At 66.8% G+C, this 18,507-nt stretch overlaps 4 protein-coding genes across 20 annotated transcripts in view; 2 read left to right on the plus strand and 2 right to left on the minus strand.

Annotated features, from left to right (window-relative positions):
- Positions 1–3,127, plus strand: part of RBFOX3 (RNA binding fox-1 homolog 3) — a 121,573-nt gene extending 118,446 nt beyond the window's left edge. For 8 of the 11 annotated variants that reach the window (XM_064728935.1, XM_064728937.1, XM_064728934.1 and 5 more), the window contains one exon: positions 733–1,851. In XM_064728935.1, coding sequence (XP_064585005.1) covers positions 733–777 — 45 coding nt within the window. In that variant the 3' untranslated portion in view covers positions 778–1,851. The other 3 variants (XM_064728931.1, XM_064728933.1, XM_064728932.1) reach the window with 3 other exon arrangements.
- An 815-nt stretch (positions 3,128–3,942) lies between these two features.
- ENGASE (endo-beta-N-acetylglucosaminidase) lies at positions 3,943–8,150 on the minus strand. The gene is made up of 14 exons (XM_064728280.1): positions 8,038–8,150; positions 7,819–7,895; positions 7,486–7,687; positions 7,049–7,197; positions 6,805–6,962; positions 6,559–6,707; positions 6,263–6,428; positions 5,853–5,956; positions 5,508–5,616; positions 5,229–5,401; positions 4,852–5,006; positions 4,670–4,772; positions 4,464–4,578; positions 3,943–4,357 (listed from the first exon to the last, which is right to left on the minus strand). The coding sequence occupies exons 1-14, from the start codon at positions 8,148–8,150 to the stop codon at positions 3,953–3,955; spliced, it is 2,178 nt and encodes a 725-aa protein (XP_064584350.1). The 3' UTR covers positions 3,943–3,952.
- An 898-nt stretch (positions 8,151–9,048) lies between these two features.
- Positions 9,049–13,647, minus strand: C1QTNF1 (C1q and TNF related 1). Of its 3 annotated transcripts, none has more exons than XM_064728288.1 (5): positions 13,373–13,511; positions 11,320–11,458; positions 10,936–11,106; positions 10,688–10,821; positions 9,049–10,356 (listed from the first exon to the last, which is right to left on the minus strand). In XM_064728288.1, exons 3-5 carry the CDS (start codon positions 11,070–11,072, stop codon positions 9,806–9,808), a joined length of 822 nt encoding a protein of 273 aa, XP_064584358.1. In that variant the 5' UTR covers positions 11,073–11,106; positions 11,320–11,458; positions 13,373–13,511; the 3' UTR covers positions 9,049–9,805. The 3 variants fall into 3 exon arrangements, with proteins under 3 accessions (XP_064584358.1, XP_064584359.1, XP_064584357.1); XM_064728289.1 differs by having other exon boundaries at positions 10,936–11,086; positions 13,373–13,498; XM_064728287.1 differs by lacking the exon at positions 11,320–11,458 and having other exon boundaries at positions 13,373–13,647.
- Positions 12,023–17,756, plus strand: CANT1 (calcium activated nucleotidase 1). 5 transcript variants are annotated; one of them, XM_064728286.1, is made up of 4 exons: positions 12,023–12,232; positions 15,762–16,404; positions 16,645–16,848; positions 17,248–17,756. In XM_064728286.1, exons 2-4 carry the CDS (start codon positions 15,786–15,788, stop codon positions 17,616–17,618), a joined length of 1,194 nt encoding a protein of 397 aa, XP_064584356.1. In that variant the 5' UTR covers positions 12,023–12,232; positions 15,762–15,785; the 3' UTR covers positions 17,619–17,756. The 5 variants fall into 5 exon arrangements, with proteins under 5 accessions (XP_064584356.1, XP_064584354.1, XP_064584355.1 ...); XM_064728284.1 differs by having other exon boundaries at positions 12,045–12,156; XM_064728285.1 differs by having other exon boundaries at positions 12,210–12,232; positions 15,765–16,404.
- The last annotated feature ends 751 nt before the right edge of the window (positions 17,757–18,507 follow it).

Raw genomic sequence — 18,507 nt, forward strand, 5'->3', positions numbered from 1 at the left:
CCTCTGCTTCCCGGGGGGCTGCAGGCAGCCCGGGGAGGGGTCTGGCACAGCGTGGGGCACAGGGCAGGGGCTGTGGGAGGGCACGGGAATGGCACAGCCCCTGCCTGGCTCTGTCTGCAGGAGAGGAACCCCCACCCCGCACCCTGCCCCTCCTTCCCCTCACACCCCGCACAGTCCTGCCCACCCACACCACTTCAGGGGCCTGGCTGTGCCCTGGGCAGGCTGCAGGAGCCCTCTGCCATCCCAGTGCAGGACAGTGTCCCCAGGGCCCCTCGTGCAGCCACACACGGGGGGCACCGCAGCCCCTCGCACACCACAGCTCTTGGCCAGCTCTGACAGCATCAAAGATGAAAAGTTGCACTCACGGCTGGGATCGCAAAGCCAACCTGCCTTTTTCTGCCTTTTGACTCCCTGGGCAGCTGCTAGTGAGGGGGCACGGGCACGGCACCCTGGGGTTTTCAGCTCAGTGCCACAGCAGGGATGGGGCAGCTCCTTGGCAGGCGTGGCACGGCAGTGCCACACTGGAGGCACAGGGCAGTGCCCACGGCCAGCACAGAGCCCGGGCAGCACTGGGCACCCTGGCCCTGCCTGCCCCTCACTTCCCAAGGACAGCAACGATTTGGTGACATTTGAAAGAGGAGAGAAAAAAAAAAAAAAAAAAAAAAAAAGAGAAAAAGGGCTTTGGCTATCTCTGAATACTGATTGGCTTTTTTTTCATCTTTGATGTTGCAGGCTAGTCTATACCGAGGAGGGTACAGCCGCTTCACTCCCTACTAGCAAGACAGACCCAGCCCCCCCACCACTGCCCCCGATGCTCACTAGCACCAAACCCAACCAGGCAGAGCCGAGGCCGAGCCTGCGCAGGAGCCGCGGGTGCTGCCTGAGTGCCCCGGGCTGGCACTGGGCTCTGTGGGGCCGCAGCACCCACACCTGAGGGTTACCTGCAGCACCCACCCCTGAGGGTTACCTGCAGCACCCGCAATACCTGAGGGTTACCTGCAGCACCCGCACCTGAGGGTTACCTGCAGCACCCACACCTGAGGGTTACCTGCAGCACCCACACCCGAGGGTTACCTGCAGCACCCACACCTGAGGGTTACCTGCAGCACCCCACACCTGAGGGTTACCTGCAGCACCCACACCTGAGGGTTACCTGCAGCACCCACACCTGAGGGTTACCTGCAGCACCCATACCCTGAGGGTTACCTGCAGCACCCACCCCTGAGGGTTACCTGCAGCACCCATACCCTGAGGGTTACCTGCAGCACCCACACATGAGGGTTACCTGCAGCACCCACACCTGAGGGTTACCTGCAGCACCCACACCTGAGGGTTACCTGCAGCACCCACACCCTGAGGGTTACCTGCAGCACCCATACCCTGAGGGTTACCTGCAGCACCCACACCTGAGGGTTACCTGCAGCACCCACACCCTGAGGGTTACCTGCAGCACCCACACCTGAGGGTTACCTCAGCCGCTCCGTCCTGCTGCCTCTCCTGCAGCATCCGCCCGCCCCGGGGCCAGCCCCGAGCCCCAGCAGTGCCCGGGTCCCCCCTCTGCTCAGGGCTCATCCCCCATGGGGCAGGGGGTGCTCAGCCTGCAGGCATGCTCGCTCCACAGGCGCTGGGGCTCGGGGTGACAGCAGCCCCCCGAGCAGCCCCTCTGCCCCCATAGGAGAGAGAGGAGCCAGCTGGGCTTGCTGCCAGCTGTGGGGCTGGCAAGGCTGGGGTGGGTTCAGGATCCTGGTGTGATGGGCTGGGCTGGCTGCAGAGCTGGGTGTGATGGGCTGGGCTGGGACAGTGCCCCTGGCCACCTGCTCGGCCTGAGTGCTCCCGCGAAAGACCTGCCTCTCTTGTTTCTGTTGTAGTGAACCTGTGGCCGTTTCCTTCTGGGACCAGGAAGGGCAAAAATATCCACACACATACAAAACAAAAAAAAAGAACCCCAAAATATAAAATTTAAAGCGAAGCGACAAAAAAAAAAAAAAAAAAAAAGAAAAACCAAACAAAAAAAAGAGAAAGCAAGGCGAGCGGCAGCAGCCAAGTGAGCCCCAACTGTCCACACACACGGAGTGAGCGAGTCCCAGAGGAGCCGCGGCGAGCCCCGGCGGTCGGACGCGCCGGACGGAGGGACCCCCAGCCCCCGGCCCCACAGCCCCGCAGGGAGGGAGCCGGCGCAGGCAGGCGTGAGGGTCCGCGGGGTCCGGGGGGCCCTCCCCGCCCGGGCGCAGGGCCTGGGCGCCACGTCTTCCTTTCCCCGGTGCAGCAGCGCTGGGGGTGCCGGCAGAGCGCTGCGCCCTGCCCGGCTCGCGGGGCCGGGTGACAGGGTGGGGACCTGGCTTGGTGCCACCCGGCGCTGGCGGCCATCGGCGTGTCAGGAGTGCGAGGCCTCAGCTCCAGCGCGGAACTGGGGCGGCGGCGCGGATGCGGTGCTGAGGTATTGCAGGGGACGACCCTCTGCCTTTTAAAGGGAATTTTTGTTAAGAGGAGCTTGCAACTCGCTTGTGACCCCTTCCCCTTCTTCTTCCTCCCTCCTTCCCTGACACCCGCGCTCCCGCCCTGCCTGGACCAGCGCTGAGCAAAGCTGGGCCAGGCCTGCCCCAGTCCCGCTCCCGCTGGCTCTGCGGCGCGGGACACGCTCACGGCCACCCGTCCCTGCCCTGGCAGCGGGATGCCCCCAGCCCTGGGTGCGGGGTCTCGGCCGCTGCATCCCCCACGAGGGACCCACCCGAGCCGCGAGGCTGGGCCGCAGCAGCGGCACGTTGTGGCACGGGGCGCTGCGGGGCCCATCCCGGGGTGCGGCGCCGTCCCGCGCCCTTCCGGCTCTGCCGCTCCTCAAACCTCACTTTATAGTCTGCAGACGCCCCCGACGCCCCAGCGATGAGCTCCCCCTTTTCTATTCCCCGTGTACATAGCCCCGGCCCCGCTCCCTGTACAAAGCTCCGTCCATCGCTGTACTGGCTTCTCCCTTACAGCACCCCCGCGCCGCCCCGGCGTGCGGGCTGGCGCCGGCCCACCCTGTATGCTTCAAAGTGTGACCATTCTAATAAACAGTATTATTATTATTATTATTATTATTATTATTATTATTATTATTGAAATTATTAATAAAGATTTCTTTCTTCAACCAGGGCGACTCAGGTTTTGACTGGTTGCGCGGGGCCGTGGCAGCTACAGCGGATCTGGCTGGGCAGGGGGCCACAGCCTGTGGGCAAGTGGGGCACCCTCGGGGCCCCCAGCCTCGCCATGGTGAGGGAGCAGGGTGCTGCATGAGGAGCCCTCTCCCGGCTGGGCCTAGCCCTTCATTCTTCAAGCTATCAGGTAATACATTCCTGAGCCTCAGGAGCAGCAGCTCCACTGCTGGCATTGGTGTCCCTGGCAGAGCCTGCATTGTGTGGGGACAGGGCTTGGGACCCCACTGCAGGAGCGCTCGGCTGCTCCGGCCTGCTAATTGCTTGCTCACCAGACTGTGAGAAAATAATTGCTGCTATAAATTTTCTCTCCTCCTCACAAGATGCTCAGGGGAGGCAGCGTAGGCTGGTGGCACTGGCTGGGTCCACCTTAATGAGCACAGCGGTCACCCAGGCTGGGCTGCTGCAGAGCCCGTGCTGGCAGCTCCCCACCAGGCTGAGCCCTGAGGGGGCTGTGTGCCGTGGGGCCTTAGGGCCAGTATCCCCAGCCTGTGGCAGCCAGCCTGAGGCAGTGAGGGCTGCAGGAGCTGGTGGGGTTCTCAGGGCAGGTGCCCCAGTCTGGGCTCACACATGTTGGGGGTCCCTGGCAGTGGCTGGTCAGCACCCAGTGGGCCCCACAGTGAGGGCTGAGCACAACCACAGGGGTGGGAGGAAAGGGACGCACCAGCCCCGGGTGATGAAATGCAGCCTCCCTGTGTGTCCCCCGCCCACAGCCCACCCTACACATGGAGGAGACACGGCACTGGCTGCACCACAGCTCTTTAATGCCCATCTAAGCCGGCACCACTGCCTGGTGCGGAATAGACCAGCAAGAGGCGGCCCCAGCGCTCGGGCTCCACGGGCAGCTCGTCCCGCAGCACGGGCTCCACCAGCAGCTCCAGCCGGCAGGACTGCGCGGGCGCCGGCCGCGGCACCGCCAGCCCCACGGCGCGGAACAGGCAGCCCTGCGCCAGCCCCAGCACCTGCGGCGCCGTCTGGCCCCCGCGGCACCGGGCGCCCTGGCTCAGCACACGGAACCACCGGGCCCGGCCGGGCGGGAAGGACCAGCGCAGGGTGAGGCTGAGCGAGAGCTGCCCGGGCTCGGGGCCCTCCTGCCACCAGAGCTGCGAGGCCGTCACGCCCTGCACCTGCGGCGGGGAGGCCGCCACGCTGGCCGTGTCCAGCACCTGCGAGGGAACCGCAGCACGGTCAGGGCCAGGGCAGGCATCCCCACCTTCCCCGAACAAGGGGGCACGGGGCAGGTGTCCCCACCTGGCAGCAGCAGGCACTCACCCGCATCTCCCCGAGCAGGCAGGTGAACGGTGTCTCCTGCGGGCTGGGCTGCTGGCGGGACACGATCAGGGACAGGTCTCGTAGGCTGCAGTCCTGCAGCTCCAGCTCGTAGCACCTGAGAGGGAAGAGGCAGAGCAGGAATGGCACCAGGGAGCCCTGGCATCCCACACCTGCCTGTGGATGCAGGAGGCAGGCAGGGCACTCACCGGCTGGTCCAGCCATGGGAGCCACGGTGGCAGGCGGCGAGCAGCTTGGCGAGGCCGGGCGGCGGCGCCGGCAGGAACCGGGGGTGGTACCGGCCATTGGGCTCTGCCAGAGGGAGCCAGGTCAGGGCTGAGGGATGCAGCAGGTGCCCCCTGCACAGAGCACGGGGGGACAGGGTCCTTACCGGGCAGGGAGGTGGGGTTGCCCTCGAAGCAGATCCCTGAGTCCCAGGTGGTGACCTCCAGTGCCACTGTGAAGTCATCGGGCTGTGGCCCCTCCAGCTTGTAGAGCAGGGTCAGGAAGAGCTTGGGAGGGGCTGGCATCTGCAAAGAGAAGAGGCTGATGACCCCAGATCCACCCAGAGAGAGACAGAGACAGAGAGAGAGAGAGAGAGACAAAGAGAAGGTGCATCATGTTAGGTGTGCTGGGCAGTGTGGGCAGAGCCTGGGCACACTAGCCACAAGGCCCAGGGCCACACAGCTCAGGCCATGCAGGCCATGTCAGGCTGACATGGTGCCAGCCCAGTGCTGAGGAGGGGTAAAGGGCTTTGCCCCAGCTCACCGGACAGCCACGCGCTCCTCGCCGGGGGGAATGGTGCCCTGCAGCTGCAGGGAGCTGCCCCCACACCAGGCATCCTGCAGGCAGCAGCTGGTGCTCAGCGTGCCCTGCTGCTCCGGGTACAGCGGCTGGATGTCCTGTGCGCTCAGGTCGTACCAGGGCCCAGAGTCTTCATCCTACAGCACAGGGAGAGCTGAGCTGGGGGAGCCGAGAGCAGGGACCTCCCTGCCCAGCCCAGCCCAGCCCAGTCTGACCAGGGCAGAGCTGTCACCCTGCACCCACCTTCCCGTCCAGGAATGTGCTGGTGCCCATGCCCAGGCTGAAGGAGGTGGTGAGGGGCAGTGTGCAAATGCTGTGCGTGGGCAGGTACTCTGCCAGCGAGCCCCAGAACCTGGAGGCAAAGGTGGGTGTCAGGGCAGAGACCCCTGTTACGGTCACTGCTCTGCACGGCCTCAGGTATCACCTCAGCTGGGGCAGAAAGGAGCCAGCTGCTCCTGGTCAGCAGCCATGGTGTTCTGACAGCCACAGTGTCCCTGCAGCTGTGTCCCACCGCCCCACAGCCCTCCTGAGCCAGGGCACTCCAAGCCCCATTCACCCCCAGTACCCACCCTGCTGAGCTGCCCTCACCTGTTCTCGTTCTGCAGGAAGTTTTCCTTGCCCAGGTGCTCGTAGACCCAGCCAGGAGCGAAGATGGCTGCAGAGAGGCCAAACTGGCGGATCATGCGCAGGGACTGCAGGAACAGGCAGTGAGCAGCATGGGCCAGGCCAGGTCACCTTGTCCCCTGTCCTGTCCCCACTCCCCCCAGGTTCCAGTGGCACCATGGTGGGGCAGGACACCAGAGGGGTGTGCTGCAGCATCTCCCTCTCCAGGCATGGCAGCACTGGGATCTTTTCATGCATGGCCAGCACTCTGGGAACCCTCACTCCTCACCAGTTCATCCCCAGGTTAGCAGGCCAGCAGGGCCCTCAGTGGGAGCTCAGAGCCCTGCACTGGGGGAGGTCAGGGTGACACTCTGGTCCAGCCCTGTCACACCCACCTTGTCAGTGTCGAAGCCACCACCAATGACATCCCCACGGGCAAAGACATCAACGCCGACATAGACATCATTTAGGCGTGGACCAGCCAGCCTCTTCGAGCGCTCCAGCTGCTCCTCCTTCCAGTTGTAGTTGGTGAACAGCCCGTCACAGGCATCAAAGAACATCCTGGGGACAAGGGGCACAGTGGCAGACGCTGTGGCCTCACCAAGGGCCATGCAGGTTGCGCCTGACGGCCGCCAGGCCGGGTTTGGGGTGGGCTCGTGCCCCTGCCCGGGGACAGTATTGCCATCCTCACCTATTCTGATCGTTCAGCTCGTTCTGCCACCTCAGCGTGCCATCCTTCAGGACGCTGTCATACCAGATCACCAGCCCGCCCGGCACGGCGCTGTGCACCCGTGCCGTCAGGTCCCGCAGGAAGAGGGGCAGGTTCCCCACGGCCGCCGCCTGCCACGACAGAGAGGGAGGGAGAGACACAGGTGGGTGAGGGCAGGGGGCAGGGGAGAAGCACAGCAGGGCAGCCAGCAGGGCCAGCAGGACTCACGCTCAGCTTGTTCTCGATGTTGACCAGCCAGCCATCGAAGCGGTAGTGCTGGGCGATGCGCGCCAGCTGCTCGGCCACGGCGCCGTACGCCTCCTCCCCGCCGGCCAGGAACGCCTCGCACAGCTTCTCCCCGTCTGTCCACTCCGTGATGAATGTGCCTGCAGGGGCCAGGGCAGCGTCAGCTGCATGTCCTGGTGAATCCACCTCGCTGCTGGGGCTGCCCCAGGCCCAGCCCTGCCCCTACCCAGCACGGGGACGCTGTTCCGGTGCGCCGCGTTGGTCCAGACCACGGGCGGGATGGTCACAGTGTGGTGGCTGAAGTAGACGAAGATGTCGATGTAGCGCCAGTGGTAGAAGACATAGGGGTTGCGTGTGGCCGAGCCCTGGATGAACCTGCAGAAGGAAAAGGGTTGGGCAGTGCAGGAAGGACGCTGACAGACGCTGTGGAGCTGGGTAGGAGCCTGACTCACAGCCGGGAGCTGGGCAGAGTTGTGGCACCGAGCCACCTCTGAACATCCCAGCCTGAGCGAGGCTCCCCAAGCACTGAGCCAAGCACCCCATCCCTGCTCACCTGCGGCTGAGCCGGCAGGAGATGTGCCAGACAGAAACAGAACTGCCTTGGGCTTGGAGACGCTGAGCTCCACTCTCACACCTCCCTTTCACCTTCCACCTAGCACGTACCTGTCCTCCAGGTACCCGCCACGCATGTCGTGGCACACCAGCGTCCGGGGCCTGCTGCTGTGCAGCGGGGGCTGCCGCTTGGCCAGGGGCACGGCTGACACATTGAACTCATCGTTGCTGTTGGGCTGCCAGGCCAGCAGCTCCTCCAGGCCGGTCAAGAAGAAGCTGATGGGCTCCGTGGTCTTCGTGTCAAAGTACCTTGCTGGGAACGATGGGGAGGCGGGACAGGGTCAGCAGCGAGCACTGCCCGTGCAGCTGGGTCCAGCACCGGGACCGGCAGCGTCCCATCCCGGCGGGGCCCGGGGCTGGGCCGGCGCCTCTCCCGGTACTCACCGGGCAGGGGCTGCGGGCGGTCGCTGATGGTCTCATGCAGGACAGTGGTTCCCTGGATGTCCGCCGCCGGCTGCAAGCTGTCCCGGGAGGTGAGTGAGGGCCGGGCCGGGCCAGCACCGCGGCCAGCGCCCACCGGGCGCTGCCAGCCCCGCCACGGGTCCCCATCACGGTCCCGGACCCCATCCCGGCCGCGGCCTCGGCCCCGGCCCCGCCATCCACCTCCGCCGCCGCCGCGCGGCCCGCTCGGCCTCCGCCGGCTCCTCCGCCGCGGCCCCGGCCTCGGCTCCCGTCCGCTTCCCGCGCCGCGCCGGCCCCTCCGCCGCCTCCGCCATTCCGCCGCCGCCGCCGCCGCTGCCGCACTGACGGCGCCGCCGCCGCCGCCGCCGGGCCCGGCTCTCCCGGGGGCGCGGCCCCGCAGCTCCGCCCGCCCGGCCCGCACCGCCCCGGGCACCGCCCCGGGCAGCGCCCGCCCCCGGGACCGGCACGGGCCGCGTGTGCTGGGACGGGAGCGTGCCCTGCGATGGGCGGCCTGTCCTGGGAATAAACTGCACGCCTCTGAGCGGATCGCGTGTCCTGGGGAACGCACTGTGCCAGGGTGCAGTCCGTGTGCTGGGATGCCGCCTGTGCCCGCACCAGGCCCTGCTGTGCAGCCCGGGATGGTGCCCGGTCCCCAGTGCGGCCAAGGAGCTCTGCCCATGCCAGGGGACACGGCGGGGGCCCTGGGCTGATGCCCCCAGCCCACAGGCACAGCAGTGAGCGGCCTGACCTGGCCCCCACCATCCACCCACTCCCCACATGAGGGGCCAGGGCTCTATTTAAGGAGTCCCCCAGCCCGGTCCTCTCCCTCCTGCTCTTGGGGTGCTGGTTTCCAGCTGCAGCCCTGCTCAGCCCAGCCAAGGAGCTGCCAACCCAGACCCTGACAGCCGGCTTCACCTCAGCCCTACCTCCTCTCCACGGATGTGCTGGATAACCTGCACTCCTGACAGCTCTGCCACCCTTCCCAGCCTGTCCTGTTCCCAGGCTGACAGTTCTGTCACTGCACGCAGCTCCTGTGCCTTGGGGCACAGCTGGCCCGGGCAGGGCCTGGCACAGTGTCCTGGCTCTCCAGGGACAGTTTGCTGTTCCCTGCCACCCCCAGCTCAGCAGCACCCTCAGCTCTCGGGGTGCCCCTGTACCTTGCCCTGAGTCCCTCGGAGCCTCCCCACACACAAAGCCAGAGGACACTGAGGCTGTGAGCAAGGCTGGAAATGTGTTTAATGTGGCACGAGCGGAATGGGGGCTCAGCATGCTGGCCCACGCTACTGCTGCATCTACACAAACATGAGGCCTGGCCAGCAGATAACCCAGGGGAAGAGGAAGTGGTGAGGCCAAGGCCCCACGCCCAGGGCTGCCGGTGGGGAGAGAGCCCTTCCTGAGCAGAGGCTGTGGTGAGCAGCAACAGAATGTGAGGACTGCAAAACTACGAACACAATTCACTCCCCACAGTGCAACACCTGCACCGGGGAAGGAGGGAGAGAGGGCCCTTAGTGGTTCATTGCCTTTCTGATGATGCTAAGCACCTTCTGGCCAGGGAGCAGGGCTGTGCCAGGAGGTGAGAGTGGCACAGTGCAGGTGTCTGTGCTGCCTCACACCAGGGCACCAGTAGTCACACTGTCCCACTGTGCCAGCTCAGCCAGCGCTGCCACGGGCTGAGCCTGGCACACCCAGCTCTGGAGCAGGGAGAGGGGGTCAGCTCCCTGCCCACCCCAGGTGAGCAGCTGCTCCCTGGTCACCAACCTGGCAGGGGCTGACAATTGCTCCAACTCTCCCAGGTGTGTCTGGTTAGCCTTGAGGTGCTGGAGTGAGGGCATTCACACATTCACACACTGGTGCAGCTGCTGGGCGTAGTGGCACTAGGTTACTAACAGCATAATGGGGGTGGCACTCCTGGGCTGAGAGGGACAGGGGCCCCTTGGCCGCCTGGCCTGGCACAGCAGGAGTGGGGGGCTCAGGGGTCCCCGCTGTACTTGATGAGGTGGCCGCTGAAGGTGATGTAGGTGTCGTACTCGTCGCTGAAGACGGCGTTCTCACGCTCGCCCTTGTAGAGCCGCACCCAGACCTCGTCCTGCTCCTTCAGCTCCAGCATGACGCTCTGGCTCTGCATGATGCTGCGGTCGCTCACCTGGGCGTAGAGGATCACCACCTCCGCCCCATTGCGCATGATGTGCAGGTACGTCTCCTTCTGGTTCCACGTGTGCACGTTGAGGCTGAAGTAGTAGATCCCGGGGATGTAGCAGTAGAACTTGCCCGTGAACATGTTGAAGTGTTCGTAGAGGTTGACAAACTCGGTGTCGAAGATGAGGGTCTGGTAGTAGTCGTTGCTGTGCAGGGGTTTCTTGCGGCCCACGGAGAAGGCGGCGTAGTGGCTCTTGCAGCGCTCCCCGGGGGCGCCCATGCTGCCCTTCTGTCCCTTGGGCCCGGCGTGGCCCCTGCTGCCGGCCACCCCCGTCTTGCCGAACTTGCCCTGCATGCCACGCTCGCCGCGGTCCCCCTTCTCTCCTGGGCAGAGCAGCAGGGACAGGTGGGCTGTCAGGCAGGGGCCAGAGCTGGACCCAGCACCTTCCCCAGGGGTGGATGGGGGGAGCAGGGACCCACCAGTACTGCCCCTGCCTCTCCCCAGGCTCTGATGCTGCTGCCCAGAAGCCACCAGAGCAGGGGCTGCTCACACCCCAGCGTGGCTCCTGCCCTCTGTCTGTGCAGGGCACAGGACCACTGGCACCCCCCCAGTTTCTCACCCCCAATCTGTGCAGGAGCTGGCACTGCAAGCCCAGCTCAGCACTGGACCTGGGGCAATGCAGGCAGCACAGCCTGGGGTCCTGTCAGCCCTCACCTTTCAGGATGGTCATGTTGATCTGAGGCACGGGCTGGTACTGGGGGTAGAAGCGCTTTTCGGGTGGGGGGCAGCAGCGGACACAGCGGGGCTGTGCAGGCTGGGCACCATCAGCCTTCTGCTCCTGCGAGGCCCTGGCAAGGCAGAAAGCAGAGCACAACAGAAGCTACAGGGGAACAGGGGCCCTCTGCAGTGCCAGGGCTGCCCTGGCCCCGCTGCAGAGCACCCTGGCTCTGGGGTCCCCTCACCTGGCAGCATGCTGCTGGGATGGGGCCTCATTGGGGTCTGTCCACCATCGCTGGTCAGGGATGGAGCTGGTCTGGCTCCCCACAGGGCAGGGCAGCAGGCAGATCAGCAGGACACCGTGCGCCCACAGCCCCTCCATGCCTTGGCAGTGCCCTGGGAGGTGCCAGGGACAGCTGAGGGGGACAGGAGTGAGGAGACTCCCAGCCCAGCCATGGCCCGAGCTGTCCTGGGACAGGACCTGCGCACTGCACAGCCCCTGGGTTCTGGCTGGGCTATGGGACAGTGTCACCCCAGAGAGCACCTGTGGGGACCCACACTGGGGCAGTCAGGGGGCTCTGGGCTCTGTGCAGCCCCTGAGCCCTGGCACACACTGCAGATGGGATTACCTCAGGAGCTGAGAGTGGAGCAGAGCAGCAGCAGACTCTGAGCGGGCCAAGTCCTGGACCAAGTGCTGCTGCTCCTGCTCAGCCTGGCTTCAGCTGCCTCCCATGGGCGCCCAGGAGCAGCAATTTGGGATGTCAGCACCTGAAAAATTACAGCGAGCTCCATGGGGCAAATGTCAGGGTGCAGCCTGCCTGTGTGTGGGACCCCAGCCGGGCCCAGAGAGGGCATCTGCACCCCACTCCTGCCAGGGGCTCCTGTGCCCTGGGGGCTGCCAGCAAGGGGACAACACCCACTCCTCCAGAAAGGGGGATGTGGGCTGGCAGCCCTAGCTGGGAGCTGGCCGAAACCCTTCTGAGAGCCCACACCCTGTCTGGGGCCAAAACTAATATTTGCAGTGGTGGTGGCACCGTGGCCCAGCCCGGGCGCTTCGAGACCCCTCCCTCCATTATCAGAAGCGTATCTGCCGGAGACGTGGGGCCGGGCACGCAGCACCGCGCCCTTTGGCCCGGTGGCACCGGGACAGCCTTGGCCAAACAGGGGTGGGCATCCCGCGGCAGCGGGCTCGGAGCCGGGACGGGGATGGCCGTGCCCAGGCTGCTATCTCAGCCAGGTGCCTCCCTGGGTGGGGACATGGGTGTGGCCGTGGCCGCTGTCCCCTCCCCAAGCCCGCCCGCCCGGCCTCGCCGCGATCCCGGAGCGCCGGTCCCAAAGCGCCCTCTCAGCCCTGTGTTCTGTTCTGCGGCTCTGCCAGGCCGTGAGGGACTTTGGGGCAGAATCCTGTGGTTTTGGTGAGCCCCTGCTCTCCGTCGGTGGTCGGTGGCTGTCACCAGTGTCCCCAGGTGCGGGTCCGAGGCAGCAGCGTGATCCCGCAGCGGGTGCGGAGGGCGGCCGAGGCCGGGGGCGGATGCCTGCATTGTGAGTCACTGGAGCTGGGAAGGGGCGGAGGGATTGGGAAAGGCTCCAAAGGGCTTTTCCTGCTGCTCGAGCCCTGGCCAAGGCCCTGGCCCCGGCACACACTTCCCGGTGCCTCTGTCCCTCACCCCGCTGTCTTGCCAGGTGAGGCAGGGGAGAAGCGGACCCAGGGATAGAGCAGCCAGGGCCAGGTGAGCAGGTGTCACCGGGGCAGCCCTGGCTCTGCCCAGCCTGCCTGGCCGCCAGCTGTGCCAGATGGGCAGCACGGAGCGTGCCAGGGTTTGGGAATCCTGTGGCTTTCCCTCCGTCACAGCAGGCATTCCTGTGGGAGCTGGAGCAGCCTCGGCCCTGGGGAGAGCGCAGCGTCACAGGGAGCTGCTGCACCAGGAGAAACCCTTCAGCAGGAAGTTCCCATGGTGGAAGGCAGCGCTTCCCAGGCTGAGGGGAGCAGAGGGAGTGTGCGGTGCTCGCAGGGGCTGCCAGCAGCACACGGGGATCGCCGGGCCCCAGCGTGCACCCTGCAGGTGTGCTGGGCATTGTGTGCCCACCTGCGCTCGGGCACACACAGCCCTGCCAGGGACACGCGCTTTCCCTCGGGGTTGGCTGCTCTCCAGGAGCAGTCAGAGATGTAAACACAGTGGCTGCAGAAGCCTTGGGACTGCAAGTCAAAACATCCCAAAATACTTTCCAGATGGAGATGAAGACCAGGATGGAATGGAGCAAACCCTAGGGGAGGGATGAGGGGCTCGGGGCAGTGTGGAGGCAGCAGCACCTGCACTCGTCTCTGTTTAGGGTGGTGGACACAAACCTCCCTGCACAGCAGCCGGAACCACTGTGCCCCTGGGGTCGTGCTGGTGGGCCAGGTCCCCCATGTGCTGCTGGTGGCGCTGGAACAGTTGCAGCGCCCCCAGGCTGCTGTGAGGCTCAGCCGTGCGGCCCCCACTGCTCCTTCTCAGGCAGGGCAAGGGCCTGGCTCGGCCGGGGGCGCTCCGGCACCGGCCCCCCCGGCTGGGCGTGTGCCCGGACACCCGAGCGCTCGGCGAGGCGGAGCCGCCCCCGGTGCCTCGGCACCGCCCGCGATGGGAGCACGGCCCCTGCAGCTGCGGGGCGATCGTCGGGCTCCCAGAGCTGCCCCCCACCTACCTCCGGGGCACGGCTTCTCCCTCGCCGCGCTGCCTCTGCCGCCCTAGGGCATGGCCTGGGCCAGCGCAGAGCCTGCCCGCGGCCGACGCTGCCTCCCGCTCCGGAGCCGCCTCTGCCCGCCCGGCCCGGGCGGAAATGCACTTTTGGGAAGCGCAGGAGGCAGCGAGGCACGGGACGAGGCTCGCAGCCCTCCCCCGCCAGATGTGCTCCCGCGGCTGCCTTAACCATGCGTGCTCCCGGGACTGGCGCCGCAGCCGCTCGTGCTCCGGGCCGCCGCACCGGGAGCGGAGGCGGCACGTGCTAGCGGCGCCCCGGAGCTGCCGCGGGTCCCGGGAGCACGCAGGGTGCGGCTGCCCCGGCGCTGGACCCTGCCCCGTGCCGGCGGCTCCGAGGGTCCCAGCGCCGAGGGCACCGCGGCCTGCACGGCCCCACCGGGCTGCGGCCCTTGACAGTCGGACACGCACACGGGCCCCAAGGCGCGGGGCTGGCTCTGCCCCGCTCCCCAGCCTGAGTGGCGGCGGGACACAGGGGGCAAAGGGGACAAGGACAGAATGTGTTCCGGGCTGGAGCAGGGCAGCGCGGAGGTCATGCCCACCGGACAGCCGGGCTGTGCCCACCCCGCACAGCCGGCTCGGGCCCCACACTGCCCCCGCCGCTGGGCTCCGGCCGCCAGTGCGCGGCGCCCGGCTGCGGCGGGCCCTGCTCGGCGCGGACCACAGCTCCCGGCAGGCCCCGCGGCGCAGCGGGTGGGGCGGCGGGGGCGCGGTGACGCGCGGGGTCTCCTGGGAGCTGTAGTTTGTGCGCCACACGGGGCGGTCGGGCCGCTGCCAGGCGCGGCGGCGGCGCGCGGGGCCGCCGGGAGCTGTAGGCGGCGGCGGCGGCTGCGCGCGGGGAGGCGGCGCCGCGGTGAGCGGGGACACGGGCGGGGGGCGCGGGGCCGGGCCGGGCGGCGGGGGTCCGCACCGGGCGGGGACACCGCGCTCCTCCAGCAGCCTGCCCGGGCGGCAGCGGCGGCTCCTCGGGGCGGGGGTCCCGGGGGCGCGGGGCACCTCAGGGCCCCGCTCAGAGCGGGCGGTGCCCCGGCAGCTCGGCCGGGGAGGGGGAGCGGGGGTGCCCAGGGGCGCAGGCGGGCCCGTGTCCTTAGAGGGGCGTCCCGTGTCCCTGCCCGGGGCTCCCCGTGACCGTGCCCCGCCGTTCTGAGGGCTCCCCTTGGCCGTGCTCAGAGCCGGCTACAAGCGCGGTGGGCTCAGTGCACCGAGAGGGTCCCCGGGGCCCTCGATCCGGGATCCCGGCGGGACCAGATGCGCTGCCGTGCCTGTGCCGCGGGCTCCGTGCCTGTGCCGCAGCTCCGCTGCCCGGGCCGGCCCCCCACGCTCAATGCCGCCTCTGTTCGCCACCCCGGCTGCTGAAAGGCGCATTGAGACCCTGCGGCGTGGCCCTCTGTGGGAGCCCTGCGATGGCGGCTGGGGATCTCTGCCCCGGGATGGGATCTCTGCCCCGGCATGGGATCTCTGTCCCGATTTGGGGGTCTCTGCCCCGGGCTGCATGGCACGGGCTGAGCACGGGTCCAGTGGTGGCTGCTGCCCACCTGGGCAGCCCGGAGTGCCCATCTGCAGGTGCCCGGGGCGCTGCCACGTCCCCTGTGCTGCAGGGAGGGAGGTGGCACCGAGGGGCACTGCTGGCACCCCGGGCCCGCGGGTGGGCACAGCCCAGGGTGGGCTCGCAATGCCCGCATGTGGAGGACACGCTGTGTCCTGGGCAGTGATGAGGGGGTGCCATGTCTGTGAGGCTGGGCAGGGTGTGTGTCAGGGTGTGTCCCTTGGGCACTGTAGTTCCTGCTCAGGTGCCGGCATCCTGGTTGGGCGGAGCTGCCACGTGTCCCAGTGTCCCTGTGTGGCTTGGGGACAAGCTCACGGCTCATCAGTGGGGTCGGTTCTCAGGGCTGTGGGAGCTGGGCCTGGCTGCTCGACCACTCTGGAGGCAGCAAGAGTCATCCTTGCCACCCGAGAGGAACCCACGTCCTCCCAGGACGCTGTGGGGACGTGCCCCAGGACACTGTGACACGGGGCTCACCTTGAGCCAGGTGCCTCAGCTCGCTGCCTGAGCTGCAGAGACAATGGCACAGATAGAGCTGCCAGGCAGGCCGGGCAATCCTGCCAACACGCTGGGGCCCCTGGTCAGGGGTCACAGAGGCAGCCAGGTGAGAGGGGCCTGCTGGAACCCAATGGTGGTTCCAGCAGCAAACAGCCCCTGGGCACGGTGGCTCTTACCTGCAGGAGCTGGGGGCACCTTCTGCTGCAGGAGAGGGGACGGGCGCCTCGTGGCTGTGTCCCCCAAGCTCAGTCAGCACCAGATCCAGCTCTTTGACCTTCTCCCCCCACCTTTGCAGCAGGTTCTGCTCGCGCCCTGTCTGATGCCAGTGCCGCCCTGCCATGAGTCTATGAGCCCGCTGCGGATCAGCGTGGGAGGTCTGCCCGTGCTCGCGTCCATGACCAAGGGCGCTGACCCCCGCTTCCGACTGCGCTGGAGGGCCATCGTGCTGTCCTCGGCCTGCGTGGGGCTCCTGCTGCTGCTGCTGTGCCTGCACCGCTCCTCGCCTGCGCGGCATGGCCCCCCCAGCCCTCGCACGTGGCAGCTCGGCCCGCACGCAGGGCAGCGCTACAACGACACGTACCCGCTGTCCCCGCCGCAGCGCAACCCCGAGGGCGTGCGCTACCGCATCGGCCTCATCGCCGACCTGGACACGCGGTCCCGCGGCCCCCAGGAGCACACCTGGTTCAGTTACCTGAAGAAGGGCTACCTGGTACTGTCGGACAGTGGGGACAGAGTGACAGTGGAGTGGGACAAGGACGAGAGCACGCTGCAGTCCCACCTGGCTGAGAAGGGCCGGGGCATGGAGCTCTCGGAGCTGGTGGTTTTCAACGGGAAGCTGTATGCGGTGGACGACAGGACGGGTGTGGTCTACCAGATCGAGGGCAACAAGGTGGTGCCGTGGGTGATCCTCCCAGATGGGGACGGCACCGTGGGCAAAGGTGAGCTCCCATCCTGCCCTGTGAAGCCCTTGGCTCTTTTCACCTTGCTGGGCTGGGGTGCACCTTTGCTGTGACCTCTGGGCCTGGCCAGGAGAGGGCAATTCCTGCCGAGAGACCAGCTGGCTGTGTGGGGACACTGTGTCCAGCACCGGGCTCAGGGGTGAAGGGTGTGGGGCATGTGGGACAGTCTGGTGGCCACGTGCTGACCGAGCCCCCCTCATGCCATTCTTTCCACCGCAGGCTTCAAGGCGGAGTGGCTGGCAGTGAAGGATGAGCACCTGTACGTGGGAGGACTGGGCAAGGAGTGGACCACCACGACAGGGGAAGTGGTGAACGAGAACCCCCAGTGGGTGAAGGTCATTGGCTACAAGGGTGACGTGAGCCACGAGAACTGGGTGACAAATTACAATGCTCTGAGGGCTGCAGCAGGGATCCGGCCCCCAGGTATGGAGCAGGACAACCTCCTGCACCCCATATCCCACACTCTGGATGGCTCCAGAGCCATACAGTCACCTTCCCAGGGGATGCTGGCACTGGGGGAGATTTAAAGGCTGTTGGAGGGCAGAGATCTCCCCTTGTCCTGGTCCTTTTCCTCTGCTGCCTGTGCCAGGAGCAGCTGAAGGTGGCTCAGCTGGCCCTGGGCCTGGCAGAGTGGGGTGTGCTGGGTGCCCCTGCCTGGCTCTGGGTGGAACTGAGGGGCTGCTGCCAGGCAGTGGGGCAGGAGCAGGGGGGAGGGTTCATGGGGGATGCCTGTGTGGGCTGTGGGGTGTTTTGGAGGGGATGGGGAGGGTCCCGCCCCAGCGTGGCTGTGGGCTGTGTGGTCACGCTGCCCTTCCTGCCCAGGGTACCTGATCCACGAGTCGGCCTCGTGGAGCGACACGCTGCAGCGCTGGTTCTTCCTGCCGCGCCGCGCCAGCCACGAGCGCTACAGCGAGCGCGCGGACGAGCGGCGCGGCACCAACCTGCTGCTCAGCTCCACGCAGGACTTCGGCCACGTCACCGTGGGCCGCGTGGGCGACGTGGTGCCCACCCACGGCTTCTCCTCCTTCAAGTTCATCCCGGACACCGACGACCAGATCATCGTGGCGCTGAAGTCGGAGGAGGACAACGGCAAGATCTCCAGCTACATCATGGCTTTCACGCTGGACGGGCGCTTCCTGCTGCCCGAGACCAGGATTGGGAGCGTCAAGTACGAGGGCATTGAGTTTATTTAACAGACATTGGAGCGAGCGGAGGCGTGTGGGCAGGCCCTGCTAGCCTGCTCCTAGCCCGGGTCCCTGAGGGATGTCAGGCAGCGCTCCCAGCTCTGTCCTTGGCCCCGGGCTCTCCTGTAAAGTGTTGACTGAGCTGCAGCAGGTGTGGTGCGAGTGTTTCGGCAGTGGCACCTGGTGGCAAGGGACCGCCACCACAGGGTGCTCCCGGCCCGGGGACTCGTCCAGGTCCTGGGCAGGCCCCAGTGCAGCCCTTAGTGCCCAGCCCTGGATTGCGACAGAACCATCTGCAGTGGCTCTGGTGATGTCCATGCTCTGGGGTTGCAGCTGAGCCCCAGCTCTACAGCTGTGCCTTGTGTGCCATGGGGCTCCCCGGGTGGAGTGGGGTGTGCAGCCAGAGAGGGTCACACTGGGGGGATTTCATCAGGCTTTTTTTTGAGAAGCTGGATTTCCTTCCCTTTTCCCATAAACTGGGTGAGGTGGTGCCTGGGGTGACGGGCCAGTGGTGACCTCTCTTTGTTCCAGAGAGAGGTCTCGCATGGGAGGGAGCAGTGTCTGTGTCCCTCTGCTCCTGTGACCACGGGGGATGCAGCAGTTCCCTCACCACTGTGGCTCCAGCACAGTGGCTGTGCCTCTGGGGCAGGGGGTGTGGGTGATGGGGCCACAGCTGTGGCCAGATGTAAAGTGAGCCCATCCTGGTGCCATTCCCAGGCCACACCCTCAGAGGGGTGTGTGTGTGCTGGCCGTCTGCCTTCTCCAAGCCTGGCTGCACATGGCTCTGACCCCAGAAATGCTTCCAGCCCCAGAGCTGTCAGCCCTGGGAAGAGCTGAGCCCTGGGCAGGAGCTGCAGAGAGCTGGCAACAGTGCAGCCATGCAGTGCAAGGGGTGCCA

The sequence above is a fragment of the Zonotrichia leucophrys genome, chromosome 18, assembly GCF_028769735.1.
Source record: "Zonotrichia leucophrys gambelii isolate GWCS_2022_RI chromosome 18, RI_Zleu_2.0, whole genome shotgun sequence".
Lineage (NCBI taxonomy): Eukaryota > Metazoa > Chordata > Aves > Passeriformes > Passerellidae > Zonotrichia > Zonotrichia leucophrys.